At 37.6% G+C, this 13,844-nt stretch overlaps 1 protein-coding gene across 1 annotated transcript; it reads right to left on the bottom strand.

Annotated features, from left to right (window-relative positions):
- Window positions 1-409: 409 nt before the first annotated feature.
- wipf1a (WAS/WASL interacting protein family, member 1a) lies at window positions 410-11,804 on the bottom strand. Its single transcript, XM_063005945.1, has 8 exons — window positions 11,756-11,804; window positions 6,529-6,626; window positions 6,192-6,321; window positions 4,933-5,088; window positions 4,045-4,842; window positions 3,760-3,954; window positions 1,901-2,014; window positions 410-1,101 (listed from the first exon to the last, which is right to left on the bottom strand). Exons 2-8 carry the CDS (start codon window positions 6,574-6,576, stop codon window positions 1,055-1,057), a joined length of 1,488 nt encoding a protein of 495 aa, XP_062862015.1. The 5' UTR covers window positions 6,577-6,626; window positions 11,756-11,804; the 3' UTR covers window positions 410-1,054.
- Between the last annotated feature and the right edge of the window lie 2,040 nt (window positions 11,805-13,844).

Below are 13,844 nucleotides of genomic sequence, written 5' to 3'. Positions count from 1 at the left end.
ATGTTTTACACACTATGGTTACATTTATGACCGGACAGGTAGTTACTGGTTACACAAGATTCATCAGTTCACAAGTTTAAGGTCAAACACAGTCATGGACAATTTTGCATCTCCTGTTCACCTCACCTGCATGTCTTTGGATTAAAACCAGAGGAAACCCATGCAGACACACGCAGGGGAGAACATGCAAACTCCACACAGAAAGGACCCAGACCACCCCACCTGGAGATCGAACCCAGGACCTTCTTGCTGCGAGGTGACGGTGCTACCCACCAAGCCATTATATATAATACAATATATTGTATATATACAATATATAATAATAATAACAAATCAGTTTAAGACGAATAAACCAATAAAACACAATAGGCAGATGTTAGAATTTTATCATAAACTTTATTGTTTCAGTAATTTTATATTTACCCACAAAAATAATGAACTCATTTCCACACAGGACAATTTTAACCAACATACAGGTATGCTTTATTTTCAGTACATGATCTCAATATTTGCACATACAACAAGACTAACATTGCCTAATTTATTCTCATGAAAGTACTTTCTTTTTTTATTTATTTAAAAAAGTAAAAAGTAGTTCAACCTCTAGTTGAACAACTCACATAATTTACTCTAAACAAAACTGTTATCTAATATAATATCTTTGTAAAAAAGTGATTTGCTAAAATACTATATCCTTAAAAAATTTAAATCTTCATTTGTTACAGAGCTGGCTCTTGTTAGATATCTTTCACGAATGTTAGCTATCCTTCACAATAACTCAAAATTATGAAGACTCAAGTTTTCATTTGTGCTTTTTAGCAACAACAACAACAACAACAACAACAACAAAAAAACAACATATTTTCATCATTATTTATTGCATTTTTTATTTTTGTTAACAATGCTTACTAACTTGTGTGTTTGTGTGTGTGTGTGTGTGTGTGTGTGTGTACACAGTCTTGTAGAATTAAAACTGTCAGCAACATTGAAATAAGGCATTTTGAGCTGAGACATATTGCCCTGGTAATACTGCAATGGCATGAATTATATCCTTTCATCTAGGTAATGGAGGAAGTGGGGGCGCTCCTCTCTGCAGCGAACCTGCAAAAAAAAACAGTACTTGGTTAAATAGTACTGACACCATCCTTCAACTTATACCTGGTTATAAGTTGCTTTATAATTTTTTTGTAAAAACATTGACACTTTGTCAAAGATACAGCCATCAAAGATTAAGGTTCCTCTGACAGTGTCATGCCTTGAAACCCTCTTACCAAATTCTTTTACACCAAGATTTCCACAACCCTACTGCTTTCGTCTTTACACAATTTAAGCTCTGTTTTTGTCTTACAAATTTGTTCAGGAAACACAAATTCAAAATTTAATCTGTAAATGCTAACATTCACTATGTAAGAGCTAAATATTTCTGTATAAAAATATTTTTGTGCAATCTAAGTCTGAAGAGATATATCCAGGAAGACTTGCAGCTGTAACGCCAAAGGGGCTTTTACAAAGTAATGAATTAAGAGTTTTTTGTGATCATTGGTTAGATTGTGATTTAGTGTAGATTGATTGGTAAAATGGCAGTTATTGTCATTAAAATCTATAATATATACAGCTGTTTGTTGATGACTTTAACCAAATTTACTTACAACTGTGTCAGAAACCAATGCAAGCATTTGAGGGTTAAGGACCTTGGCAGAGCACCTTGGCAGTGATAGGGCTTGAAACAGCACTAATCACTAGCCTGTACCTTTACCACTAAGCTATCCACACAATAAAGTGTGCAAAAAAGTCTAGTACTTTATAAATTCACCATATGACAAAACTGTCTGTCTTGGTGGCTGTGTCTGACACCTTGTCATAGTCAAAGGCATCGCTTTTAGATCATCATCTTCTTTACCTTTGCCATCATTTTTACCAGCCTTGCTAGGGTACGTCTTGGGAAAAGGAATGTAGGGCTCTGGTGGGGGTAGCTCGGAAGCTGGATGGAAGGAAAATCTCATCTCCCATTCATCTGAAAAAAAAAAAAAAAGGAATAAAAGTGTACATTAAGAAGCAGACTGAAATTTGATTTAATTGTAACTTGTTTTGAAGTTTATTTTTGTCTAATTATTTGCTGCTTGGAACAGCACAGCTAATCACTTAAAGGATTCTAGATTACATTATCTAGAATTGTTACCAAATAAACAATTAAGCAACTACAATCATACTTACAGACACAGTCAAAATATATATTTGCATTTGTTTTTGGCCAAACATTTAGAAATGCTAGAAATACTAGTCTGGCTACATGACTGGTCCCCTGAGACAATGCCATGTTGGTGACACAATTTACAAAGGAGAAACTGCACAGCGTATGTCAGAATTATGTTAAGTCCTGTAGGTTGACTGCTGACCACAGGACAGACATATAATTTGTCTGTTGAAATCTAGAGCTAAACAGAGAGCTTCAGATACAGTCTGAATATAAGTCTGGGTCTTATATGAAGCTATAGTTAGTGTGTGTTTATTTAAGGACGTTGCTTCCCTACAAAATGCCATTGGACATAAAAGATTGAGTCAAATCCGCTAAATGGTATGATGTAGCAAGCAAAGCTTTTTAATGCATTAACTGGTTTAAAGGCTTTAATACTTATTGTGTTTGGTAAGGAGTGCTGACTCATGACCTCAGCAGCCATACATTATAAATACATTATGAGAGCCAATAAGAACTGGCCATTGGCTTATACTGCTCTATAAATGTAGTGTTTTAACACAAACAGGACCAACAAATCACTTTTAATGGCCTACAAAATACTAAAATGCCTTAGGCACTGATAAAATAACAAGATACAGCCCTCTAATTTTAAATTAATTAAATAATTTAATTTAATTTAATTTAATTATAATTTTATTTAACTTAAATTTCCTTTGGGATCAATAAAGTATATATCTATCTATCTCTTTAGTGACCTCTTTATTCTGACCAGAAGCTTAAAGAGAAATCCATCAAAGGTTTGCTCACTAACCCACGTACAGTCAATTTAGAGTCACCAGTAGACATATACGCATGTAAACCCCAATAAAAAATATGTAAAACTTCTCACAGACCGTGATAAAAAGCAAGAAACAAACCCAAGTTCCCAGCAATTTGGAGCTGTGTGGCACCCACACAACCGGCTGCGCCACTGTGCCACTCAACAAAATGCATGAATATTCAAACTAAAAATACTCAGTGCCCTCCCTTTATCCCTAATTTCAATCCAACATACATTTGTTACAGATATACCATTATATTTGCAATTTTATCTGTTAGCATTTATAGCATTTCAGCAGCTAGAAAATGTGCTATCAAACAAAAAATACCAGGTGAATTTATGGCACACATAGAACCTAGCTAGCATTTGGAAGATCAGTTAGTTAACTAGTAATTAACGAGCTTGCAATTTTCCAAATAATTTACGTATTAAATGTAATCTGCTATAGAGTTGTAGGGTTTGAACAAAAACATCAATATGTAGGGTTACACGTCACTTTTCAACATCATATAAATTGTTTTAGTTCCAAAAGTACAGGGAACGACTCTGTTCTAAATGACACAATGTAAACTTTAGACTTTGCTATCAAATCTGACTCAAAATGCCAATCTATTTAATCACAATTGGACATCCAAGAGGAGCTACCGATTTAAAATCTGTTTTAGATTCATGGGTACGTTAAAATGTGATGTATTTGAGCATTGCTTGGCTGAAAAAACTTGAGGACATCTAATGTCTGTACCTGTGCTGCTTTGAGAGGCACTCTGGTATCCATTGCGCATCGAGGAAGGCGGTGGAGGAGGTAAGCCTCCTCCTCCAGACCTGTCCGGAGGTGGAGGAGGCCTTCCAGCTACTCGACCTCCTCCTGGATGATTTGGAGGAGGTGGAGGAGGAGCACCCCCTCTGCTCTCTCCTGAAGGTGGAGGTGGAAGTGGACCTTTTGAAAGAGATTCAGATGAATAAAATGAAACCATCTGTGACATTACACAACAATACAGAATTCAAAAAAGTTTGATTAAGGTCTTACTAGATCGCAAAGGTGGGGCTTTCACTGCTGCTGGTGGTCTAGAACTGGGTGGGGGTGGAGGTGGGCCAGCCCCACCAGGTCGTGACACAGGAGGTGGCGGACGCAGGTCTCCTCTTCCTGAAGGAGGGACTGGTGGGGCATTACCCATAGGCTTTGCCCCTGGTAGGGCAGGTGGTTTGTTTCCTGATGGAGGTGGCAGTGGTGGTCCATTACTGGTAAATGCTCTGCCTCCCGCTGCAGAGGGTGGTGGAGGAGGAAAATTATCTGAAGAGCCTGAAGAAGTAACGGGAAGTGGGGGGCGGCTACTAGAGGGAACTGGAGGGGATGAAAAAGATGTTCTGTGTCCCATTGTTGGTGGTGGAGGGGGAAAGTCATCTCTGGGGCTGGAGGTGGGTTGTGGGCGGTTAGTAGATGGAACTGGAGGTGGAGGTAAAGATCCCCGGTGTCCACCACCAGGTGGTGGTGGAGCGGGGAAATCATTTGAAGGACGGGCACTCGAAGGAGGTGGAGGTGGAAAGGATGTTTGGCGACTAGGAGGAGCAGGATTTGGTATGCTCGGTCGGCGACCTTGTTGTGCTTGTTGTGAGGAAGGGGGGAAGCCTGGGGATCGACCTCCCGGTAAAGGTGGAGGACCGCCTGTATTTGAACCACGCAGTGATGGTGATGTAGATGAAAGAACTGGTGGAACACTGCCTCTGTTCATGGTCGGTCGCTCAGGAGGAGTGTCAGGCACTCGAGCTGAAGGGCTCCCTCCCGGGGTCGGGAATCTACCACCAGTGGGTGGCATTGGTGGCCTTGCTGTTTAAATACATATAAATGTTAGAAATGCAAACAGAATTATATTAATAAGTACCTGATACATTTTTAAAGAGGGGATATGATAATTACCAGAGCTTCCTGGGGATTTTAGTCTGGGCATTCCTCCCTGGAACAGTCCCCCTAACCCTCCTGGTGCTCCTCCACCAAACCCACCACCACCGCCGCCACCACCACCGCCGCCACCACCACCGCCTCCACCGCCGCCTCCACCGCCACCTTTGGGCTCTGTAAAAGCAGAAAACATAATTAATTAAAAAATTATAAAAAACATTTTTAAAAGGCTTTAAAACTACAACTACAGGCTTTAGAAACACTGAGTCACTAGATTATCAGGCCTGATATAAACAGCGCCCAAATGTTTAATGTTTAAGTTTCAAGGACTTCTAAAGACACAAGTGGACGTGTTAGAGGTAGGGAAAGCTGGATAGGGTATCACATTGTCAAGTTGGGGTGCTGGCTTGAATTTAGGTATGATTATGTAAAAGTCCAACTCTGACTGGTGAAAAGAAGAACCCGATGACTTTTGACTTGTACTAGTCTGCAGCCTTCTAGGTGCATGGATTGGACATGTCTGAAAATAGGGCAGTTGTAGCATAGCGGGTAAGGCACTGGACAAGTAATCGAAAGGTTGCTGGTTCAAGCCCCATTACTGCCAGGCTGCCACTGTTGGGCCCTTGAGCAAGGCCTCTATGGTCAAAAGTATTTGGACACATGACCATAAACTTGTTGAACATCCTATTCATTGAACAAGTAAAATAAATATAGTGACTGCTGTGTGATCTTTTCAGCTATAACAACAGCCACTGTAAGAAGGCTTCTGTAGGAATTTGTGCCCATTAAGTCAAAAGAGCATTTATACGGCTGTGCACTGATGTTGGTAAAAAAAAAAAAAAACTTTAATTAATGTTCCAGTTCATTCCAGAGCTGTTCAGTGGAGCTGAAGCCAGGGCTTTGCGCAGGTCACCGGAGTTTCTTCATACCAATATTATTTCATGTCATTTTAGTCGTTTTGTGCACAGGGGCATAGTCATGCTTGAACAGGGAAGGACCTTTTCTAAACTGTTGCTTTCTTTTAGATAATTGATTTATTACAGCTGTTAGCAACTGTTGTGGCTGAAACACATAAATTCAAAAATTAGTGTCCCGGTACTTTTGTCCATATTTCTTCCTGTATAAGGTCATTGTAGATCTCCTGGCAACATCTCTGTGTTCTTTTGGGTTACATTTTACATACAGCAACTTATTTGGTGGTGTAAAAAGTCCCATCATGCTTTTTAGTTCCTTGTTGGTGGTTTTATTATGATGTTATGCTTGTATAATTCACTTACTATCAAATACTGGAGCACTGCGGTCATTGGTGGCAGTCTTTTTCAGACGGGAGCCTTTGGAAATATCTGACAGTAAGGCATTTCTCCCGTGCTGCTCAGACTTTTTAAGGACTGGTTTTTCTGTGTTGGCCTGTAACAAATGACGGATTTAGAGATCATTCAACAATATTACAGTCATCACTAGTCATGTGATACAAGCTGCTTAATATAATGCTAGATACAAATTTGCCACATGGAGCCTGATAATTAATATTGACCCTGAATTTATGTGTAATGGAAGGTAAAACAGAAATATCCACATTTGTGTGAACAGGGCCTAGGGTAATATGTGTCTTACCTGGGAAAATGTTGGCGGAGGTGGTGGGGGTGGTGGAGGACCAGGCATATTTTCCTTGTACTTTTTTGCTCTGTATGTATTAGAATGAATAAAAACACCTACACAGAGAAATAAAGACAATTAGAATTAATCTGTGACTCTGTTAACATATAAGAGCAAACAAAATTTGGTAAAAACACCCCAAAATATGGCAGGACTGTTGTTTAGGTGATCAGTTTTATACTAAGAGGACGGCGAATGCTAAATCTAAGAGCTAAATCCAAAAACAAGATCACCTGACAAGTTCATTTAAATGACATTCCTCAGCAGGGCCAAAGCAAGTTGCAAGTCGTATAACTTATGACTTATTACGTTCAGAATTTGAGTGCTACATGACTGACACAACACAAACACGGTTGTGGTGTAGGAACCTAGAAGCATGTTGTGAAATACATTTTGGACAAAACATCATTACCAAAATCAAGAACTTAAAGAGACAGACTGCTATTCTTCCTCTTTCTTAGTTATATTCATGTAATTCTATTCCTCTCAATGAAAAAAAATCTGAAATGAATGAAGTTTTAAACAATCACAGGTAATGTCTGTGTCTCCCTAGTAGTGCACTGTGAATTCACCTGAAAACTGGAAAAGGAAGCAAACAGATTAACCTACAGGCAATTCTTTTTTTAATGTTTTAATTATGTGAACCAAATAACCATCATGAATCTGATTTTACTGAGCTGGCAACGACAATATCAAACAACCAGAAGCACAGCTATGCAACATGGGGTAAGCTATTTTAGGACACATTACAAGCCGTAGGTCATCCTCTCTCATGACATCGCACAAGCTTTTCCAATGTAAAGGGGTAGATGTGACCTTATTACCTGTGTTCACTGTACCTTACACCCTAAAGAGAAAACAAAAATGAATCATGCACACTAATTGCAAACTGAACTCATACCTTTAATTTAACATGACAGGCTGGGCCTTTTTTAGTGGATACTGGTTTTAGGAGTAGAGGCAGATTACAGTTTATAGTACTCTTATAAATAAGGCAATAAATTGTCCTACTTCTCAAGCAGTAAATGACATTACTAGAACTTTGTTCCCTTACTTTATCATTCAGCTGATAACTTTATTTAAAGTGGATTCTGAAACTATTTAAATCTTTTGACCTTCTGAACACTCTTCTCTGTCTGAGATTTTATTAAATATTATATATATATATATATATATATATTTTTTTTTTTTATTATTTTTTTTTTTTTTTTCTCCCGATTTTTAGCACGTCCAATTTTTATCCAATTGCGTTATGCGTTATGCTTCCTCTCTACTGGTGCTGACTGAGGAGAGCGAACTGACACATGCCCCCTCCAACACATGTGCAGTGGCCGACTGCATCTTTTTACCTGCACGAGGCAAGTTCATATGCGGATCAGAGCTGAGATTTGATACGATGTATTAGAGATCCCAGCTCTGGTGCGCTAGTGTATTTTACTGCGCCACCTGAGCGGCTTAAATAGATATTTTAAACCACCGATCTACACCTAATCATCTATTATAACAAAGTTTAGGGGTTTTAGAAATTAATAAAAATAAAAAAACAACCTGAAATCCATCGTTCACAAATTCAAATATTTTTGCTCCAAATTGTGGTCATGTGCATCCTGTTTAATTTAATTATCATTGAGCTCAATCTAGAACTAAATTGGTTAATAGTTGCAGTTTAGATTGATAGAACATAGTTGGATAAAGGGCCACTTTTCATACTACATTGTCCAGGCAAAAATAAAGCCATGAAGTCAGAGTAAATATCTGTGGATCTTCACAATAAAATACTTTAAACTTTAAACACTTTAAACCGCAGAGGGCACTGGCGCTATTCACCTCGCCTGGTTGACGTCACTACAGGGTTGCCAGGTTCGAAATTTTTCATCCAAATTTATTTATGTGAGGATACTTTCTTTATTTGTATTATTCATTTATTTATTTAATGTGGGATTTGTTTTAAAATTTCATTTCAGTTTTTTTTTACACAAAAAGGGAAACGTGCAGCATTGTTTTGCATAGTTTGTGATAAATAAAAGATAAGCACAAATACAGTATTTTATTTTATTTTTTTAAAGAGAAATAATAAAAGGAAACTTTCTTGAATTTCATTTTGTTTAAAAAATCAGGAAAATTTTTTATCATGAACCCAGTATTGTGAATCGCATCGCATCGTGGGTAGAGTGTATCGTTACATCCCACACTTTACCCTTATTTGTTTTGATCTCTTGTTTCTCTCATTTTGAAAAATGGCTAAGATAATTTGCTCTCTGTGTCAGATATAAACATATAAAAAGTCATAAATTACTGCTTGCCTTCAAAAGATGAATTCCTTATAACCCTTTTTACCCATCTTTACCATGTATGCAAACGATTATGGAGCAGCCTGTATGTGTAGCAATGAAAGTAACTTTCAAAGTGTTAAGTACTTTTCAGTTTACTTCTTGAATGCTTAGTCTGTCACATGATGCAAATGTTGTGAAGGCCATTTTTAATATTGGATGATGGTAACAGCACTGAGATCTAGTTTGTCAGCCAAATCAGCAGCACAGCATACCACCATGTGTTACAGAAAAGGCGACAGCAACTTCCTGATACATACACCACTAATGAAAGCTGCTCTCACACTTTGCAAAATGTGCATCTCCGTTTCCTCTGCGGCTGAAATTCACTCAGCCAGATAAAGACCAAGAGTCTCAAAATAAATGTATAAGTTCATTTAGATATGCAGAGAATAAGTTTTATTGATTAAAAGTGTGCACATTATTCAAGAATGCAGTGCAACATGATCACATTAAAGGCTATGTAATCATACAAGGAAAGAGGAAATTATACTGTTCTGTCTTAAGTGGTTCCAACTCTGAAAATGTGGAACCAAAACATGCACAAAGAAGTAGTTGAGTTTTAAAAATAACTTTTGTTTCACTTTATGATGATTTATCTGTCACCAGCCTGGTAGTTTTTCATGGGTGTTTAATAGCAGCATTGTTTTATTTAGTCAGAAATGTGCAACTTTAATGTAAAGGAAAATTTTATATCCAACAATTTTAATGTTACAATTTACTAATATATGCTGTCAGTATTAATAATAAATGCATATATGCATATGTTATATACATCAAACATTAAAAGATTTAACAGTTTGTTAATAAAATTGACATTAATCAGCATTAATCATTTTCAGCATTTAGCAGACACTTTTATCCAAAGCGTCTTACATTACAGTTACAGTATACAGTCTAAGCAATTGAGGATTAAGGGCCTTGTTCAAAGGCCCAACAGTGGCAACCAATGGTGAGGCTTGAACCAGTGACGTTTCGATTAGTCCAGGTCCTTAACCACTAGGCTACAACTGCCCTGAGTTTTTCTCACTTTAATGATGTAAAATTTTATGATATTTTATGACTTTAAGACACCTTGACAAAATAACATCAATTTAGCTTTTATTTTACTTTTACTTGCTTTATCTTTGTCAAGGTCATGGTGAGTCTGGCATCATATAGAAATAACAGCTGCAATTTAAGAATTCTCCCTGGACAGAGGACCAGTCCATTGCAGGGCATCACTAACACATTCACTCACTTATACATAGGGCCAACTTAATATACCCAGTCCACCTTTTAAGGTAAAGTAAGGATCAAGCCCAGGTTTAAACTATGAGGGATCTTCAAAAAGTTTCCACACTTTTATATTTTGGTTGGAACCAGTGAGGGTGGGAGGAGTAGTAATTGGTTGTGTCTGAGAGACATCCGGAATTAGCACCATCTGATTTCCACCTTTTTGGACGCTCAAAGAAGCTTTAAGGGGAAGAAGATTTTAATGTAATTATGATGTGAAAGCAGTGGCGCATTAGTGGCTACACGCTTAACCAAAACACTTTGACTATGTTCATGACTATGGTGACTATGTAGAAAAGTGATGTCATTTGTTTTTGAAAATTCTTATTAAACAGAGTTTTAAAAAAGTGGAGAAATTTTTTAAAGAACCCTCGTATTTAGTGATCATGCCCTCATACCCTGTGGAGGGGGAGTACTGTTATCCTGGAAGAGACCATTCCCACCATGTTAGAAATGTTCCATTGTTTTGATCAAGTGATCAGTCGGGATTACATTGTGCTGACGGCTTAATTGATTGACATTCCAAGTCAATCAATTAAGTCAATCAACCAAGTCAATCACTTTTGAAAAACAGTTACCTCACATACTGAACAAAAAAAGCTAATGCAACCAATATTTCCAACCCTATATACTGACTGAGATAGTGTTTGTCAGGATTTTTATAATTTGTCTATAGATCATGGGCTGTCATGTAAGAAGTAAGCTTCTTCTTCAAAATCAGCATCTTACAACATGACTGAATTTTGTTCAGTCACATGGATAAAGAAGAAGCAGTATCCAGAGCAGCCTTTATACCCATGGTGATGTGAAACTTATCTAGTATTCGTGGCAGACCTGTCTTTTGGTATTTTCGGATTATCTCTGACCATTTGGAATGTCGTCTTGGCAAGAGGTGACAGTTTCTTATCAACCTTGGCACGAGACCACTGTTCTGTGTAGATTTTGTGCAGTAAAACTAGCCGAACCAGCTATAGCCAATCATGATCACTAATCAGCTTTTACAAGGCCATATGTTATCTTCCTAAATCATAAATTTGATCCAGGATGTTTTGAGAAAACCTACAATAAGCTTTTGAATTATTTTTTTCTGGACAAAGATCCAGCTTGTGTTCCAACTGTTTAGTCAAATAAAATAAATCATAATAAACAGTTTAATAAATTATTAAAATGGTATACATGTCCATTACAAATGGATGTAAACTTTGACTATGATTAGACATGACATATATCATTCTTCTTTAATTCCCCACAGATGACTAAATCTTTTTAAATATATGCATAAACATATACTATTAAGTGTTTTACTATTTAACCAGTAATATTTATTAAAAAAAGAACCAATCAAAACTGTGTTCCGAGCGTCCTTCTACTTAAGTGTGTTTGTAAGAGTTTGTATTTCCTCCTATGAGTTTCCTTTATGGTGGAGCCCAAAGACAACTGAGCCACCTTTAGAAGAAAAAGCACCAACCTCAGCCTGCTAATGATGCCCTCACTGTGCTATCCTCCACAGTTTCCTAAACCTTCTCTACTCTCCTGTCTCCTGACTTTCTCTTAGTCTATTCATGGAAAGATGGACTCACCCAAATATGAAGCTACGAAGAAGTCAGAGCCACAGAGTACACTGTTGCATGGCACTTCCTTTCTCTGATGCAGCAGACCAATCAGTAGGTGTTTCCTTTATGTGTGCAGTCTGTCAGAGAGCACATCATGCAAACGATAACACACACACACACACACACACGAACTTCCTCACCCCTCCATTCTGAAAGAACAGCTACAGGATCTAAAGTGCAACTTTGAACTGCATATACACAGAAAAGGAACAATGATAATAATCAGTGTTGTCACTATGTGTTGTGCTTTTATTGAATGACTTTATCTTAAAACAGGTGAAAAATCCGTAAATAAGTGAGTAAAATCTTGTAGTTGATTGCATTAAGCTTCTACATTCAGCTGCACTATGTTTTTGGTATGTAGGCACTGTCGCCTCACAGCAAGAAGGTCCTGGGTTTAATCCCCAGGTGGGGCAGTCCGGGTCCTGTCTGTGTGGAGTTTGCATGTTCTCCCCGTGTCTGCGTGGGTTTACTTCGGGTGCTCCAGTTTCCTCCCACAGTCCAAAGACATGCAAGTGAGGTGAATTGGAGATACAAAATTGTCTGTGTTCGATATAACCCTGTGAGAACTGATGAACCATGTGTAATGAGTAACTACCGTTCCTGTCATGAATGTTACTAAACTGTAAAACATGATGTTAAAATCCTAACAAACAAACAAACATTGATATGTAGGAGTGGTTTCATTTCATTTAAAAATGCCCCATGTAGAACTCTTCATCTTGTTGTTGGGCTGGCCAACAAAAATAAAAATATTTGGGACAATAACCAGTCCACCTACTGGCACATTCTGGGAGATGGGAGATCTCTGGAGAAAACACAAAGACACTGGTAGAAGTGAAAATCCACACAGGCAGTCCACAAACTCAAGATCAAACATTAGACCCTGGAGTTGTGATTAGTTTTAGGATTAATCTTACCTTTTGGCTCATATGTATTGGCTCATGTGATGTCATGGGGTAGGTCAACTTGTTTAAAAGAGGACATTCCTCACCTTTTTGCATAATTAAAAATGGTTCTCCTCTTTAGATAGCACAGCCAATCAGCTCTCTAAAATCAGTCCCAGCTGTTGGTATCTTGCCCATTTACATACAGCAATATCAATAGCAATATCAAACTCAGATTAAAAAATAATCATCGCAATAACCCATTATCAACATCATTTTCTAGTGTTTGTGCTGAACAAGTGAAAAGCTAAGAAAAGATATGTTGTAGCAGAATAATGTGAATATCAGATGTGTCAAGATTAGACAGTAAGGTGCAATTTCTGATTCTTTTCCATGCTAATCCTTGCACTCTAGGGCTTACTGATTAAAAAAAAAGGAAAAAAGAGGAAAAAAGTACCCGAAGGAAATCCACACAGACACAAGGAGAACATTTCCTCAACTCCACAAACATAGTGACCACGCTAATGATCAAACCAAGGGCCTGGTAGGCATGTTCACGACCTGGTGCACCACTATGGCATTGTTATATTTTATAAATGATGCTTTTTGACTGCTCCTGTTAGGAGTTGTTACAGCGGATCATTTAACCACAAATTTGATCTGGCACAGGTTTTATGCCGGATACCCTTCCTGACTCAACCCTCCTATTTATCTGGGTTTGGGACTGAAGGTTGCACTGATACGGTATGTGGCTAGATTCACAGAACATCATGCATGTTCAGTATTTGTGAACCCAGCCCAAGATTCGAACCCCTTGATCTCACACCACACAAGCTCACACTGTTATATTTTATAAGCTACAAAATTATAATTAAATGTTAAAAAGGAAAGAAATGGAAGGTGATTGCTTCCTCTATATACTGGGGCATAAAGTGACTAATCCCTCCTTATTTAGCTTTGCTCACAGTAAAAGCAAAATGTTTTCACAGTATGAATAAGAAGACATTAGCATGACTTAAAACAGGATAAATGAGACAGGATAAAACAGATATTTAAAAATAGTAATTAATTAATTTATAGTATTATTTTATAATTATTAAACAGTATTATCTTAATTAATTTCAGATCCCAGTGGAAACACTGGGCCATCCAGTACAATGCAATGAATC

This window comes from Trichomycterus rosablanca, chromosome 12 (genome assembly GCF_030014385.1).
Source record: "Trichomycterus rosablanca isolate fTriRos1 chromosome 12, fTriRos1.hap1, whole genome shotgun sequence".
Classification (NCBI taxonomy): domain Eukaryota; kingdom Metazoa; phylum Chordata; class Actinopteri; order Siluriformes; family Trichomycteridae; genus Trichomycterus; species Trichomycterus rosablanca.
Note: the sequence above shows the minus strand (reverse complement) of the source record. Positions and strands in the feature narration are given on the sequence as shown.